Raw genomic sequence first — 17,500 nt, 5'->3', positions numbered from 1 at the left:
CCATATGAACTGAAGTTAGAAATCTTGATTCCATAAAGAGAGAGAGAGAGAGAGAGAGAGAGAGAGAGAGAGAGTTTTTAAACAGTAAGAGTCCCCTAAATTCATGGTACTTAATCTTGTCTAGAAATCAATATTCCAAGGAGAGAGAGAGAGAGAGAGAGAGAGAGAAGGGGGGGGGGGGGATGGTTCAAAGGTAATGTTTAAATAAAAAGGAAAATAATCCTTCAAACGCACGTAATCTTGGGACAGTGCGGATTGTCAGGTTGTACATTCTCATGTCCTTCTCCCATGACCTTCCCCCAGACAGTCCAAAACGGGTCACGGTCAAAGGTCCCTCCGTCGTAGCTGCAGGATAGACCTTCACTCTGACCTGCATCACTTCAGGCGCAAATCGTTCTGCCTCCATCCACTGGTTAGTTGACGGTGAGTGAAAAAAAAAGCGTTTTTTTTTTTTTATTCAGCTCTGTAAGGTCTAGAACAGTGGTTACCAACCTTTGCCACTTTGAGGAACCCCTGAGATGGTTTTTCTTATCCCATGGTACCCCAATATATATATATATGTGTATATATATATATATATATATATATATATATATATATATATATAATATATATATATATATATATAAGTATTTGTAATCCTTACTTTTAGTATTATGCTACGATAAAGAAAAATTAATTAGATAAATCATGGGGGAATTCTCACTGAACCCTAAAGTTCTGCGGAACCCTGGCTGGGGATGGCTGGCTCTAGACTTTGAGGCCTCTGAGGCTACAGAAAACGGTAGATTTATCAGGATATAATTTTGTATTGTCAAACTTCCCTGAAGTCAAGCATTATGGGGGCAATGGCAGTGTCTTTACATAGTTAACTTACACGAGATATTTCTATCATGTAATATTCTAGAAGAACGTTCCCTTGCAACCTGTATCATATTCTTTTCCGTCCATCATTTTTGTCTTATTCTGTCTTGACATTCTGCCTGCGTGAATCCTTAGGGACGAGTAAGGAAAATCCCAGATGATTTGTTCTATGGCGTTAGCTGATATATATATATATATATATATATATATATATATATAATATATATATATATATATACATACATATATATGTATATATATATATATATATATATATATATATACATATATATACATACATATATAGTATATATATATATATATATATATATATCTATATATATATATATATATATATATATATATATATATATATATATTTATAACCTACGCAGAGTGACATCTACACCTGGGGCTCTAAATGTGAAACTGTCTGTCTGCTGGTATAGAAATTATCTCTAAATACGTGAACTGATAAAGCCGCTCTAGTTTTATTCAGCCGGTGTATTACTTTCATCCGCTTTGACAAGTAACTTTGGTCACCCCTCAAACGCCAGTTGATAAGAACTTCAAGAGCCAACATCAAATGTTTTACATTTAACGAAAATGATTTCATCAAGAAAAAAACAACCCTAGTCGGTTCGTACCAAGTGGTTTATAGTATGACAGTTAAATATCTCATTTTCTAGTCAGTTTTCATTTGAATTAGTGAATCACATAAGTATTTGTAGTAACTTAAGTAAGAATTCATTTTACCAATTCGCCTTAACAATCTCCCTTGTTGAAAGGTTCGCCGTCCACATGATTCCATTAAAAAAATTGTATAAGTTGGCCTCTCTATTTACACTTTGCTTTGAACAGTAGTGATTGCAAAACAGCAGTGGCCAGAAAAGGCAATAATTGCTACCATGCCTGAGAACAACCCATTAACGCTTTTCTAATACCTGTTACAAGTCACAGAGCAATGGAAAAATTTGAACGAAAATGGTAATCTTAACATTTTAAGGGCACACCTCATGTAACCTTCTCTGCTTTTAACGGACAGTTTGGAGTTGGCTCACATAAGCACCCCCCGGCTTTACTTGTCCTTATTTAACGCCTCAAGTAACGTCATTCTCTTGCACTTATATACGATATCATTTCCGGAACTTCGCTGCCACCTGACTTTAACTGCTGTTAACTCACAGAAGTTTGGGAAGTTTATTTTGCAGTTCAGTTTCTCGAGTTGAGCGACTTACATCAAACATTCTCCCTACTTCCTTCAAGCTGTTGAAGCTTCTCTGTGCCTGATTTTTCTTAATATTCCCCTAACATATTATAACACGCTCTCTTCACCTCCCTCAGGAGTTGAGGTGGCAACCGTATCTTCCCTGGTGAGCGAGGGAGAAGGGGGAGGTTGGGTGACCTCATCTGACCTTAATTACAGCCTAGAAAGGTCAGTCAGTCTCGCCGAGATTAGCGTCGAATGCAGAGCTTACAATTCTGTCCGCGACGCTGTCGTTAAGGAGACTCGTGTCATCAGTGTTATCAGTAAGTGGGAACTGAAATCTTATGTTTTTAATGAATGGAATGAATTTCTACCGGAATTATTATTATTTTTTTTTTTTTTTTTTTTTTTTTTTTTTTTTTTTTTTTTTTTTTTTGCTCGATTTATGTATATTTCAGCACAGATTGAAATGTCAAATGAAATTACGAATTCTAAGTATAGCCTGGAGTGTCGACTAATGTGTATATTTATGAACCTTGAATTCCGAAAAAAATGATTAATCATGAAAGTGTTGATAGTAAATTATTTTGAGTAACGGTATATTTTATTTGTTAAAAAAATAACTTAAATTCTTAGTAAAATTGACCTATTCGATCTGATAAAACATGAGAGTGGTAGAGCTCATCTGCTTATTCTAGGGTTTATCACAATGGAAATTGCTGATTAATATTAATTTTATCACAAAATTCAATATATTATGTAATTATTATACATAATAAGCAACAAAAGTCTTTAGTGAAACTTCTACATCTAAATTTTTTCGGGAAATTTGACAAAAGGTTCACATTTGAAGCCTAACCTTGTCTAAATCCTTTGTAGAATCTTTAAGACTAAAATTCCTTAAAAAATCATAGAAATTCAACATATAAAATATTACATTCCCAAATTAATACTTTTATAAAAATGGTTTAGATTTAAAAAAATTTCACAAATCGTCATGTAGGAATTACGCCATGCCTACAACAGGGTAAATACCGTTCCATATATAAATATAAAATTGTGCATTTATAGTTAAAGGGATTACTTATATAACGTTTCGTTAATCCAACATACAATTACTCATATTACCAGGAGCTATCCAAGGGAAGCCATTTTCAATTTAGGATTAATATTTATTTGCAGGATCCATATATATGTATATTTATACGTATACGTGGGTATATATACATATATGGTGTGTGTATGTAAATATACGTGCATTTGCATACATTTATACATACACGAACATACATACATACACACACACACACACACACACACACATATATATATATATATATATATATATATATATATATATATATATATATATATATATATATATATATATATAGAGAGAGAGAGAGAGAGAGAGAGAGAGAGAGAGAGAGAGAGAGAGAGAGAGAAATGCATGTAATGATATGAATTAGAGTGATTGAGTGATTTAAACCTATGTACATATGTATCAATATATTAACTAAATAGATAGAAAGATAGATAGATAAATAGATGGATGGACAGTTGCTGTCATACGTACGAGAAAGAGAGACAAAACAATTTCAGATAGAAAATAAATAAGCGGAAAATATGCTACCTGCCTCTGCTTCGCCTCTGCAATGCACGGGTCCCCGGAATGATGCAATTCCGATAAAGAAGAAGAAGAAGACAGAAAATCGCCTTTCACGTTAAAAGGCTGCCATGAAGTCTCGAAAAGACCTAATTATCATATCATTTCCCGAATGCAAAACGAATCCAAAAGGTCGCGCCTTTTTTGTCGAAGAAGAGAGAAGAAGAAGAAGATCGAGCGTCTCTTGTCAGAGAAGTCTAGAAGGAGGTGGAGATTGCTGCTTGGTAAAAAGAGGAGAAAGTGGAGAGGGGGGTTGGCGTCCGTGTGAAGATAGGACGAAGGTAGCAGGCGGTGACGCGATAGCAAGGGCGCTCTTAGGTACGACTGGATTCTTCTCTCCTTAACGATATCCTACGGGAAGAGAGAAAGGATTCCTCCGCCTGCCTCATTATGCTCCCCGTTCTGAATTATTCAGATGGATAACAATACTGGCACCTGAGGAATTGTTATCGAACCAGAGAATCGACGGCTGGAATATCATCTCCTCTCAGGTTTTGTCGAGGACGGAGTGACATCTATTGGCAGTCGAGTGAAGTAATGGTTTACGAATATGTTGCAATAAAAGAGGAAAGATTGAGAAATAATTGCAAAAAGAAAAAAAACAAATAAATACCCGTTGGTTATCTTCAGTAACTCAAGAGCGATACTCACTGCTATACTAAAATGCGTTTTGATATATACATACAAACATATACAATATATATATATATATATAATATATATATATATATATATACAGTAGAATCTGTAATCTTTATTACACACACACACATACACACACACACCACGCACACACACACACACACACACACACACACACACATATATATATATATATATATATATATATATATATATATATATATATATATATATATATATATATATATATATATATATATATATATAACTAAATCATGAAAGTTAGGAACGTGATAAATCCATAAATAAAGATATATGCCATGAAGGAAAATAAACGACGGAGTAGCCGCGAGACCTTTCAACGTCCAAACGTCCTTTACTAAGCAGATGAACTGACATACATGAGGAAAAAGACAAAACAAGAAGATTCGTATAACTGACAGATAGGGATTATAAAGAGATTAGTACCTAGAATCCGACACACCTGGAAGATGAGTAACCTTCCCAAACAAGCATAAACAACGGGTGCAATTAAAAGTTTAAGACAATCATCTCAGATACTAGGACAAAACAATTAAAGGATTATAGGTGACAGCTATTCAGAACTTTGGTAAACAAAACCATATTCACAATACATATTCACAATACATGTTAGACAAACATTACAACGAAGATAACTCTAATGCAACTAATTTTTATTTAATTCTGTAATTATATCTTTGAGGTCATTCTTAAACATGTTACAAATAAATACAAGGGTCTAAATGAAAAAGGCCACGACTAACATTGAAATTACAATGAAAAGTAAGTTGTATTAAAGCAGATTCTAAAAGATTTCGTGATAAGACATCTCTTGACCTCGGAATTATTGAACTACCAACCCAATTTATTGAATACATAAGAAAAATAGGGAAAGGTTTATGCTATCCTTCACATATATTACTATGAGATTTAGGCCCTTTGTAACACGGTTTTTTCGCAATAACTTTTTATCTATGCATTTCATAAATATAACGTTTATCCAGAATACACATTATATCTACACAAATTTTGACTATATTTTGCATTGTGTAGGTTGAATAAACTTGGTACTTATAATGTAAAAGTGACTTTTTTTGAAGACGGGCCAACTTACTCAGAGAAAAGGTTTCGAACGCACTCATTACGTAACTTATAACAGCATTTCTTCCCTCTTTCTCGTTGGATGATTGGCTATACGTAACGAAGGCTAGACCTCTGGCAACAATGACATACAAATTTAAATACAAGCAAAGCAGTACACCTTTATGCTAATAAATACAAAAATACTTCGATTATTAGTCTAACTCCCAAAATAAGTGTCCTAAGAAATTACAGTCTACTTTATAGGTCACAATCAGATTGACAAGATGTAGGGAATAGTTGGTAATTTTCAAAAACATAGTAGACAAACTTGATTTGATAACTGCTATATCCAATGTCAAGCAATTTTTATTTATTGGCTATCTACCTATTTACTGAAAATAATAGCCGGTACCGTATTTTGGCTTTAAACCTTCACCAATAATCATCGTCAGAATGATGACTTCACGAGGCTTCACCCACTTTGGCCTCGTTATAATTCAGAATAACATTGAAGGCTATCATGGGCATTGTTGGATTAGAAAATTTAACTTCTGGCTATAAAAACTCATTTCTCGAGCAGTTGTAAGAAATGGTAAATGATCCTCAAGGATCCCAGCAGTTGGCCTAAACGTTTAATTCATGTATATTACTGCTATTACTACAGTAGTATTGCTACGCTAGCACCCCACCCACATCTATGTATCGCTCAGCCATTCATAAAGTCTTTATATCCAACACTTCGTACGGCCTAAAGAAGAATAAAAAAAAATATCGGATGATCTGTTGGTCTGCTGGAGATTTTAGCACATATAAGCTTGTATTTACTTTGGATAAAAATCTTATTTTAACAAAAATAGTTATATAAAGGCTGATTACATACAATCTCTCTCTTTCTCTCTCTCTCTTGGTGGCATAGTGAATAGTTAATGGAAATGTTCAAAATCCTGAATGACATTACAAGCATTATAATCACGTTACGCTAAATACAAATCAGACCATAAACATTGGATTTAAACTATAAACTGAATAATTACCTATTTAGGCTATAGTAAGAATGGCCACGGGCTTTCTCTTGACTGTACAAAGTTACAAGTCGTAAGACAAATGCAGTTTTGCAACCACGGGGAAAATTCCAAATCTTGTTAGCCATTCTTGACTGCTATGGGTTTCAGAGCCGATGGAACAAGGTGAATGAAGTTTCTGTCTGGCGGATGGGCGGGCCAACATTTCGAAAGACGGTGTTTACCTTGCTTACGTAATGAATGTTTTTCGACTCTTGGTTCATAATCATTGGCCATGGCGTAGGCTAGATAATATTTACTCTATAAAAATTAAAATTATCGGGTTTAGGTTATTGATAATGCTGACAAAGTTTGTGTGTGGTTGTAAAATATACATATGTCAACTTTCAGCTACATCCGATGCTTTGATAAGGAGCAAAGTCCAAAAACCCGTGTTACAGAGGCCCTGAATCTCATAGTAGATATTTGTTATAATAAAACCCACAAAAAGTTTTATGGTGTAAGTAACACGCAGAAAGAAAATTCTAAGAACTTTCTCAGTTTGCCTTATTTTAATGGATTTGAAACCATTAAATCATTGTTAAAAGCTTTTAATGTCAACCTTGTGTTTTCCTATAATAACACACTAAAAGGAATGTTGATAAAAAATGGCCCCAGAGAAAGCATAATAAAAAATGGACCCAGAGAAAGCAACAACATAATATATAAAATTCATGTATGGATTGTCCCTCATTTTATCTCGGACAGTCTAGCAAGGGCTAGAAGTAAGGCTAAGCCAGCATAAATATTCTGTAAAAACTGGGCAAACATCTAATGCAATATTCATTCATTTAAGTGAAAACAACCACCGAATAAATTGGGTTGGTAGTTCAGTAATTCCGAGGTCAAGAGATGTCTTATCACGAAATCTTTTAGAATCTGCTTTAATACAACTTATTTTTCATTGTAATTTCAATGTTAGTTGTGGCCTTTTTCACTTAGACCCTTGTATTTGTAACATGTTTAAGAATGACCTCAAAGATATATTTACAGACTTAAATAGAAATTAGTTGCCTTAGAGTTATCTTCGTTGTAATGTATGTCTAACATGCATTGTGAATATGTATTGTGAATATGGTTTTGTTTACCAAAGTTCTGAATAGCTGTCACCTATAATCCTTTAATTGTTTTGTCCTTGTATTTGAGATGATTGTCTTAAAATTTTAATTGCACCCGTTGTTTATGCTTGTTTGGGAAGGTTACTCATCTTCCAGGTGTGTCGGATTCTAGGTACTAATCTCTTTATAATCCCTATCTGTCAGTTATACGAATCTTCTTGTTTTGTCTTTTTCCTCATGTATGTCAGTTCATCTGCTTAGTAAAGGACGTTTGGACGTCAAAAGGTCTCGCGGACTCCGTCGTTTATTTTCCTTCGTGGCATATATCTTTATTTATATATATATATATGTATATATATATATATATATATTATATATATATATATATATATATGTATATATGAGTCATATCACATTACCGTGATTCATATACATACATCGAGCTACAAATGTCCTTTAATATCTAAATATCTAATTCACTCTACCTCGGAATTAATGTATTTTCATATATGCTTAACCGAAGGGGAATTGTTTTAGGCGATAAGAGAACTGTCGGCTCTCAGGCACGAACCCTCGAAACCAAACAATTCCAGGATGACAGTGAAACTTTTACCCACACCACCACCGCAAGAGGCCTATAAGTTTATGCCATCTCTCACCCTCAAATGCCTTTCGCGCTCAGGTATTCGTTGTTTTGGAGACTGCATCAACCGACCTCGACCTCGGTAGCGTTGTAGTGCTTTTGACAGCATGTAGCCATTATATTAGTCATATCACATTACCCTGATTCATATACATACAATGGGACTACAAATGTCCTTTAATATCTAATTCACTCTACCTCGGAATTGTCTGGTTTTGAGGGTTCGCGCCCGGGAGCCGACAATTCTCTTATTGCCTAAAAAATTCCCCTTCGGTTAAGTATATATGAAAATATATTAATTCTGAGGTAGAATGAATTGGATATTAAAGGACATTTGTAGCTCGATGTATATATATATATATAATATATATACTATATATATATATATATATATATATATATATATATGTATATATATATATATATATATATATATATATATATATATATATATATAAATAAAGGTTTTTTGCCACGAAGGAAAAAAATGAAAAAAGCGAGATAGCAGAGTACTTTCGGTCCTATTCGGACCCTTTACTGAGGCAAACTGATTTTAGAACAACACAGTCAAAAGAAGGCTTAAAATACAAACTGACACTACCAGATTAGCCATAAGGGCGATTTTCACTCTACAGAAAGGAGTCGCCAGAGGCTAGCCACACCTTGAAGGATACCCGCAGTAAACAAGTGATTCTTCCAGAAAACAGTACATTTTGAAAAAAAACACGGGAGCTTATACAATTTAATATCATGAATTTTTACACAAATTTACCCAACAAAAATTATTATTAATGAAAAAACGAAAGAAAATATAAATATATATATATCGAACTAGTGAGAGAGAGAGAGAGAGAGAGAGAGAGAGAGAGAGAGAGAGAGAGAGAGAGAGGAAATAATAACTATATACATGTGGGACTAATTTATTAGTTGTTCATTTATTTTGAGGTCCTTCATAAACATCTTACAAATATATGGGTCCAAATGGTACATTCCCAGACTAAGATTTAGGTTGTTTTTATTAGTGATTTGTATAATTGCCGATTCCAGTAAATTTCTTGAAACATAATCATTAGATCTAGCAATTACCGAGGTATCACCCCAATTAATACAATGAGATTTTTCACTCAGATGGATAAACAGTGTATTTGAAGTCTGGGCTGTTCTAACTGAATACATATGCTGCTTAATCCGAACACATAAATTTTTACTAGACTGACCAACATAAAACGATGGGCAATCCTTACAAGGAATTTTGTAAATGATGTTGTTATTTGTTATGGGACTATTCTTAATTAGCATATCTTTAATGGTATTGTTATAAGAGAACACTACATTAACATTAAACGATTTAAATATTGATTTTATGGTTTCAAATCCACGAAAATAAGGTAAGCTAAGTACATTTTTAGGCATTTCTTTTTCATTAATAGCAACATTATAAAACTTTTTGTGAGCCTTTTGGTAACATAAATCAATTAAATGAGGTGGGTAGCAGAGATCGTTTCCTATCTTTTTTATGTATTCTATTTCTTGGTCCAGATATTGTGGACTCGTGATACGCAAAGCGCGTAGGAACATATAAGAAAAAATTTAAATTTTAATATTAAGATGGTGGCCAGAACAAAAATGTACATATGTTAAATTATTTGTGGGTTTCTATAAATACTGAATTTGCATTGGAAAGATTCTCTATGTATTAATACATCTAGGAAAGGGATGACATTGTTATTTTCAATTTCAACAGTGAATTTTATGGATGGCACTAAATTATTCAATTTAGACAGTAAATCATTTACATCGATACCACCAGGTAAGACTACTAAGATATCATCGACATATCGGTACCATTTTAAGGGGATAAGTGTGATATTCGGGAGGTGTTGTATCTCAAAAAATTCCATATATAAGTTTGAAAGGAGAGGTGATAAAGGGTTACCCATGGCCATACCAAATATTTGTTGGTAATATTCTCCATTAAAAATAAAGCTGCAATCACAAATACATAACTTAATTAAGGAAATTATGTGACTAACGGACATAGGCAATTCATGCAGTACAAGTTCATTACTTAAATATTCTAGCACAGAGTCAATAGGGACTTTTGTAAACAAAGAACATACATCAAAACTGACAAAAATATCGCTAGGGTTTAGTACAATGTTATTTAATTTTTCCACAAGATCAAGAGAATTCCGGATGTGTGAATTAGATACAGTTCCTAGTAGCGGGGATAACAGTTTAGTAAGATATTTAGATAGTTTATAAGCAATTGATCCTACAGTACTAATAATTGGGCGCATAGGTTTGTTTTCCTTATGAGTTTTGACTAGGCCATATAAATAAGGTAATGAGGGACACTTTTACAGTTAACTGACCCAAAAGTTCTTTTTTATCTTTAAGAATTTGTTTGATATTGATATTAAAGTTTTTTATTACCTGGTCCAAAGGATTTTTTGCAAGTTTTTTGTAAGTTATTTCATCCTCTAGTAAAGTATGCATGCGTGATATGTAGTCAGTTTTATCAAGAACCACTAAGCTATTGGATTTATCAGCCTTAGTAATGTGTAAGCTATTATCATTCTTCAATTCTTTTAAACTTTTTCTGTAGCGAGCGGGGAAGTTATTTTCATGGTAGGCATGCGTAGCACTATATGTCATGCCTTTGATAATGTCTAAATGATTTTGTGGTAGGTCACAGTATTTTTCAAACTTATATAGAGATGTCGCTATTGATAAAGCTGAGGGTTTGTTACAAATGAAGAAAGACAGCCCAAAGCCTAATGCGCGCACTGCATTATCACTTATTTGTTTGCTCGATAAATTCACCACACAATCACTTCTAGCATTATTGGTCCAATCACTGTCGTTGATAAGGTTGTTTAATTTTCTGTCCAGTTCTTGCCTTAATGCGTGTTTCCAATCAGCGGGAATCGAGTAGAAATGCCTAAAAATGTACTTAGCTTACCTTATTTTCGTGGATTTGAAACCATAAAATCAATATTTAAATCGTTTAATGTTAATGTAGTGTTCTCTTATAACAATACCATTAAAGATATGCTAATTAAGAATAGTCCCATAACAAATAACAACATCATTTACAAAATTCCTTGTAAGGATTGCCCATCGTTTTATGTTGGTCAGTCTAGTAAAAATTTATGTGTTCGGATTAAGCAGCATATGTATTCAGTTAAAACAGCCCAGACTTCAAATGCACTGTTTATCCATCTGAGTGAAAAATCTCATTGTATTAAATGGGGTGATACCTCAGTAATTGCTAGATCTAATGATTATGTTTCAAGAAATTTACTGGAATCGGCAATTATACAAATTACTAATAAAAACAACCTAAATCTTAGTCTGGGAATGTACCATTTGGACCCATATATTTGTAGATGTTATAATGAAGGACAATCAAAATAAATGAACAACTAATAAATTAGTCCCCCACATGTATATAGTTATTATTTTCTCTCTCTCTCCTCTCTCTCTCTCTCTCTCTCTCTCTCTCTCTCTCTGGTTCGATATTCTCTCTCCCTCTTTCTCTTGCTCGATATATATATTTATATTTTCTTTCGTTTTTTCATTAATAATAATTTTTGTTGGGAAAATTAGTGTAAAAATTCATGATATTAAATTGTATATGCTCCCGTGTTTTTTTTTTCAAAATGTACTGTTTTCTGGAAGAATCACTTGTTTACTGCGGGTATCCTTCAAGGTGTGGCTAGCCTCTGGCGACTCCTCCTTTCTGTAGAGTGAAAATCGCCATTATGGCTAATCTGGTAGTGTCAGTTTGTATATTAAGCCTTCTTTTGACTGTGTTGTTCTTTGTAAAATCAGTTTGCCTCAGTAAAGGGTCCGAATAGGACCGAAAGTACTCGGCTATCTCGCTTTTTCATTTTTTCCTTCGTAGCAAAAAAACTTTTATTTATACATAGCATCACGTTTTATATACTTCGTGATCAAGTTATTCTTATATATATATATATATATATATATATATATATATATATATATATATATATATCGAACTACAAATGTCCTTAATATCTAATTCGCTATACCTCGGAATATATATTTTTTATATCATATATGCTTAACCGAGGGGGAATTTATAAGCGATAATAGAATTGCCGATGGACAGGCGCGAACCAGCGACCTCCCAATTCCAGGACTGGCAGTGAATCCTTACTGGCCAGTCCTGGAATTGGGAGGTCGCTGGTTCGCGCCTGTCCATCGGCAATTCCTATTATCGCTTAATAAATTCCCCCTCGGTTAAGCATATATGAAAAAAGTATATAATTCCGAGGTAGAGCGAATTAGATATTAAAGGACATTTGTAGTTCGATATATGTATATGAATCACGGTAATGTGATAGAGTTTTATATATATATATATATATAATATAGTATATATATATTACATATATATACATATATATATATATTATATATATATATATATATATAATATATATATATATATATATATACTATATATATATATAACATATATATACATATTATGTCATGATGTTGTTATTGCCGTTTTTTCTTCTTTTTAACCCCTTGCACATTTCCCCCCTCTCCCACTCACAAAACAAGAGAGGAGTGATGACCTTCCATTCAAAATTCCCAATCCATTTTCCCGCAGAGCCCCGGGGCGTCCCAGCCTGCAGGTGGAGGGGGTGGGGGACGTGGTGGCCGGGGCAGTTGGTGGTCAAGTGTAGCCAGCGCAGGAGGCAATCCCAACATCCGGGCGTCACGTGGGTACTTAATCAGAGAACAACTTCTTTTTTCGCCTTTCTTGGGAAAATATCCGATTCTTGTCAGGGAAGGGAATTTGGGCTTTTTAGGCAAAATATCAATATTTTCCAAAATTAAGGGAAAAATATAGGGAAAATTATGGGATGCTTTTGGCTTGTCATGGCGAAAGAAATTGACTTTTTAGGCAAATATTTTTCAAAATAAAAATTTTTTTAAAATAAAAACATTTACAAAATTATCTTTTGGTTGGCTTGTCAGGAAAGGTAAATTTGATCCTTTTGGGCAAATATCAATATTTTTCAAAATAGCAAAAAAAAAAATAAATTAGAAAAATGGCCATCTTTAGCCTTGTCAGGGTAAAGGGGAATTTGGACTTTTTAGCCAAATATCAATATTGAAAAAAATAAAAATAATTAAAAAAAAAAAATTTTTTAATAATTAATATATATATTATAATTAATATATATATATATATTATATATATATATATATATAAATTAATATAATATATATATATATATATATAAATTATCATCTTTTGGCTTGTCAGAGAAAGGAATTTGGCATTTTAGGCAAATATCAATATTCTTCAAAATGGGAAAAATATTATCTTTTCGCTTGTCAGCGAAAAGAATTTGACTTTTTAGGCAAATATCAATATTTTTCAAAATAAAAAAAATATTAGAAAAAATTACTTTTCCAAAAAGTAAAAATAATCGAAAAAATAAACTTATTAAGTAAAAAAAATATTAGAAAAAATTGATTGTTCAAAATAAAAAAAAAAAAAAAATATAGAAAAATTATCATCTTTTTTAGGTTTGTCAGGGAAAGGAATTTGACTTTTTAGGCAAAATCAATCAATTTTTTAAAATTTTTTTTAAAATGGAAAAAAATATCTTTTGGCTTGCCAGGGAAAAGAATTTGACGTTTTAGGCAAATATCAATATTCTTCAAAATGGGAAAAAAATATAATCTTTTGGCTTGTCAAGGAAAGGAATTTTACTTTTTAGGCAAATATCAATATTTCTTAAAATGAAAAAAAAATATTCTTTTGGCTTGTCAGCGAAAAGGAAATATGTGGAACATTTTAGGGCAAACAATGATTCAATATTTTTCCAAAATTGAAAACAAAACAAATATAGAAAAATTATTCATTCTTTTGGCTTGTCAGGGCGAAAGGATTTTACCGTTTTCGGCAAAATATCAAGCATTATCTACCAATGGTAAAAAAAAAAAATTATCTTTTAGGCTTGTCAGGGAAAGGAATTGGACTTTTTAGGCAAATCAGTATTTTATGAAATAAAAAAAATGGAAAATGCTCATCTTTTGGCTTGTCAGGGAAAAGAATTTTACTTTTTAGGCAATAAATATATTTTTCAAAATAAAAAAAAATATATAGAAAAATTATCATCTTTTGGCTTGTCATGGAAAGGAAATTTACTTTTTAGGCAAATAAATATAAGTTTTCAAAACAAAATAAAAAAAAATTATAGAAAAAAATTATCATTTTGGCTTTTGGCTTGTCAGGGAAAGGGATTTGACTTTTGAGCTAAATATCCAATATTTTGTTTATAAAATAAAAAATAGAAAAATTTAACATCCTTTTTATTTTTTTAGAACCAAAAATATCCAAAAACTTCGTCAATTATGCCACTGTAGGTCTCTTAGGCAAATATTAAATTTTGTTAGAGAACTATTTTATTTTGCTAAAGCCCCTTTTTAAAAAATTCAATTTTTGTTAGCTAAAAATTACACAGTTCTGCCTTTTTTCACCTATTGGCAGATATAAAAATTTTGTATAGGGATTTTGTTTTTTGCTTATTGGGGCGCAATATCAAGATTCTAGTAGAATACAACCATTTTACATTCGGGTGGGCAAATATCAAGATCTGTTCAGGAAAATAACTTTTTCTTACCTCTTGGTATTAATTTCGTTTGAAAAATATTTCCAGTTGTTCTTTGGCTTTGGACACTAAATGATGACTGAATAACTTTCCCTTCTTTTAGTTTCAATTCTTCATAATAATTAAATAATAATAACGACTGGAGAAACAGAAACTCTCCCTCTGCCAGAATCTACAAAGGCCACCGAGAAGCCTGGCCTGACGGGGAGGTGGACGGTCGACGGGCCCCCGGCGAGGTGACCATAGCGAGAGCCGTTTACAGAGGTCACAGCCCCTCCGACAAACGGAATGCCAAGATCTCTTGCCAAGGTTCTCAAAATCCCGGCGACTGACGCGCCCCTGGTGGCCCGCAAACAACCGCCGAATCGAGTATGTTCTGTAACAGATACCTGCTCCCGTTGTTGATGTTTATTGTTGGGACGTCCGTTCAAGCAGGTTTTGTCTGTTCGCCCGCTCAGGTCTTATAAAACTTACGGAGGCTAGGAGCCCCCAATCATCAAACATATCAAATTGCAGCCCTCTAGTCCTTTCAGGTAGTTTTTAAAATTTTTATTTAATCTAAGGTTAAAGTTAGCCATGATTTATGAGTCTGGCCAAAGCAAACAGCACAGGCCGCCTCTGCCGGCAGTGTTTCCACGGGACGTGGTTCAATACAGCATTATACCGAGACCACCGAAAGATAGAATCTGTTTTTCGTTGGCCTTTGATTATAACGTTGTACAGGAAAACTTGATTTGTTTACTTGTTTGTTCGTTGTTTGTTGTTGTTTTTGTTGTCACTGAACTTCTCGCAAAACAAATTTGACAATTTTTGTTTATTGGAGGCGGAAGAATTTATGACTAACAGGACTTTTGGTGACAAACCAAAGGTGGTTTTGGCGGTTGGGCCTGGTATGGGGAACCTTATGGGCGTTTTTTTCCTTTTTTTAATTTTTGTTTTGTTTTTATCGTTTGTTAAGGTATGCCTCTGTATTTCTTTGTCAGTTACCAACAAAGCAAGCTGCAGTAGCTGCAGTAGTAGTAGTGTAGTAGTAGTAGTAGTAGTAGTTAGCTACTAATTCATTAAATCTGGATTTTATTTCTGTTGTTAAATTTTGGCCCTCCTACTGACTGCAATAAGCGGCATTGCAGCAAAAAAGTAATAACAAGTATCAGAAGTGGAATAGCAAATTTATTTTATTTTGCTAATAACTAACCAATATTTTTTGTTTTTATTTACCATACTAAAATTATTATTAGTTGAAAGTTACCAATAAATTTTTTCTTAATTTTCAATTCAAAAATGTGAACCTAATTGCCTTTTCTGAACATAGGACCACCCATTTTTCATACCAAACACCTTTACACCAAGGGGAAGACAGACAGACAGGGAACTGACAGAAACAAATTCAGAATCCTCTCTGACACCACCTCACCCCTCCACCCCCCCGCCAGTTCCTCCTTGGGAAGGTTGAAGGCCTGGGTTCTCGCCGACCAACGTTTCTTCCGGCGGGGTGTCTAACGTCGCAAAGCGATCTCGTGAGTCGTCCATCGAAGCCTTCCTGCTTCGGACCATCACTTGGAGGTTTCAGGGCTCAGTCACCCAATCCACGGAGCCACTTCCCATGCACAGGAGTCGGGGCTCCTATGGAGGTCAGGTCACCAAAGGTGAGTAAATGCGGAAGGTTTAGCAAAGCCTCTCGAAGTTTTCTTATTTTAAAACTATTTTAAATAAGTTCAAACCTCAGTAACACAAGTAAACAAATTTCTTTTTTCGTTTAGGGCTGAACAAACAGTTCTCAAAAAGTAACAAACAACGCACGCACACAACAACAAGCTATATCAATATTATATATATATATATATAATATAATATATATATATATATATATATATATATATTATATACACAGACACACACACACAACCACACACACACACACAACATATATATATAAATTATTAATATATATAATCTATATATTATATATATATATATATTGTATCTATATATATATATATATATATTATATAATAATATTATATATATCACTGTAAATACTTACGGAGTTTTCTTTTTATTTTTACGAAGATTTCTATACTGTCAATCATTGCCTCAAAAACCTTACCCTTGAATATTTATTTATTCAATAATTATATTTGAGAAACTTTAAATAACAAGCCACAACTGCGAAATCTAGTATTCCGCTTTGGAATAATTTGATAAAGATATGAAGGATTTACACTTTTATTTGTGGGTAGGAAAGGCCTTCTTAGCGTCTGCAGGGGGTGGGGTGGGGGGGACGGGAAATCTCATCTAGGATTCATGTCGGCAATTTAATTAAGAAAAATTTCAGTGTTTGTCTTTGCCGGCGCAACTGAGTGCAAACAAGGCTTTACTGTAAATGTTTTCTTGGGCCGTCGTTTGGGATTTGTTGTGGATTCCTGGCTTAGGACTGAACTGCTGTATGAAAACATATGTATTGCGTAAAGGCTTATATATGTATGCATCTATGTATGTATATATATATGTATATATATATATATATATATATATATATATATATATATATACTATATATATATATATAACATATAATATATATGTG

The 17,500-nt window shown here is 33.1% G+C and overlaps 2 protein-coding genes across 2 annotated transcripts in view; both read left to right on the top strand.

The window, feature by feature from the left end:
• Window positions 1-415, top strand: part of LOC135214045 (nephrin-like) — an 8,292-nt gene extending 7,877 nt beyond the window's left edge. The window contains exon 5 of the mRNA XM_064248159.1: window positions 304-415. Within this exon, the coding sequence (XP_064104229.1) occupies window positions 304-356 (53 nt within the window). The 3' untranslated portion in view covers window positions 357-415. The remainder of the gene's footprint in view (window positions 1-303) is intronic.
• The window catches only part of LOC135214142 (kin of IRRE-like protein 2), a 91,187-nt gene that overhangs the window by 22,050 nt on the left and 51,637 nt on the right, over window positions 1-17,500 (top strand). The window lies entirely within an intron of this gene.

Source organism: Macrobrachium nipponense, chromosome 45, assembly GCF_015104395.2.
Source record: "Macrobrachium nipponense isolate FS-2020 chromosome 45, ASM1510439v2, whole genome shotgun sequence".
Classification (NCBI taxonomy): Eukaryota; Metazoa; Arthropoda; class Malacostraca; order Decapoda; family Palaemonidae; genus Macrobrachium; species Macrobrachium nipponense.
This window is presented reverse-complemented; position numbering and strand designations above follow the sequence as displayed.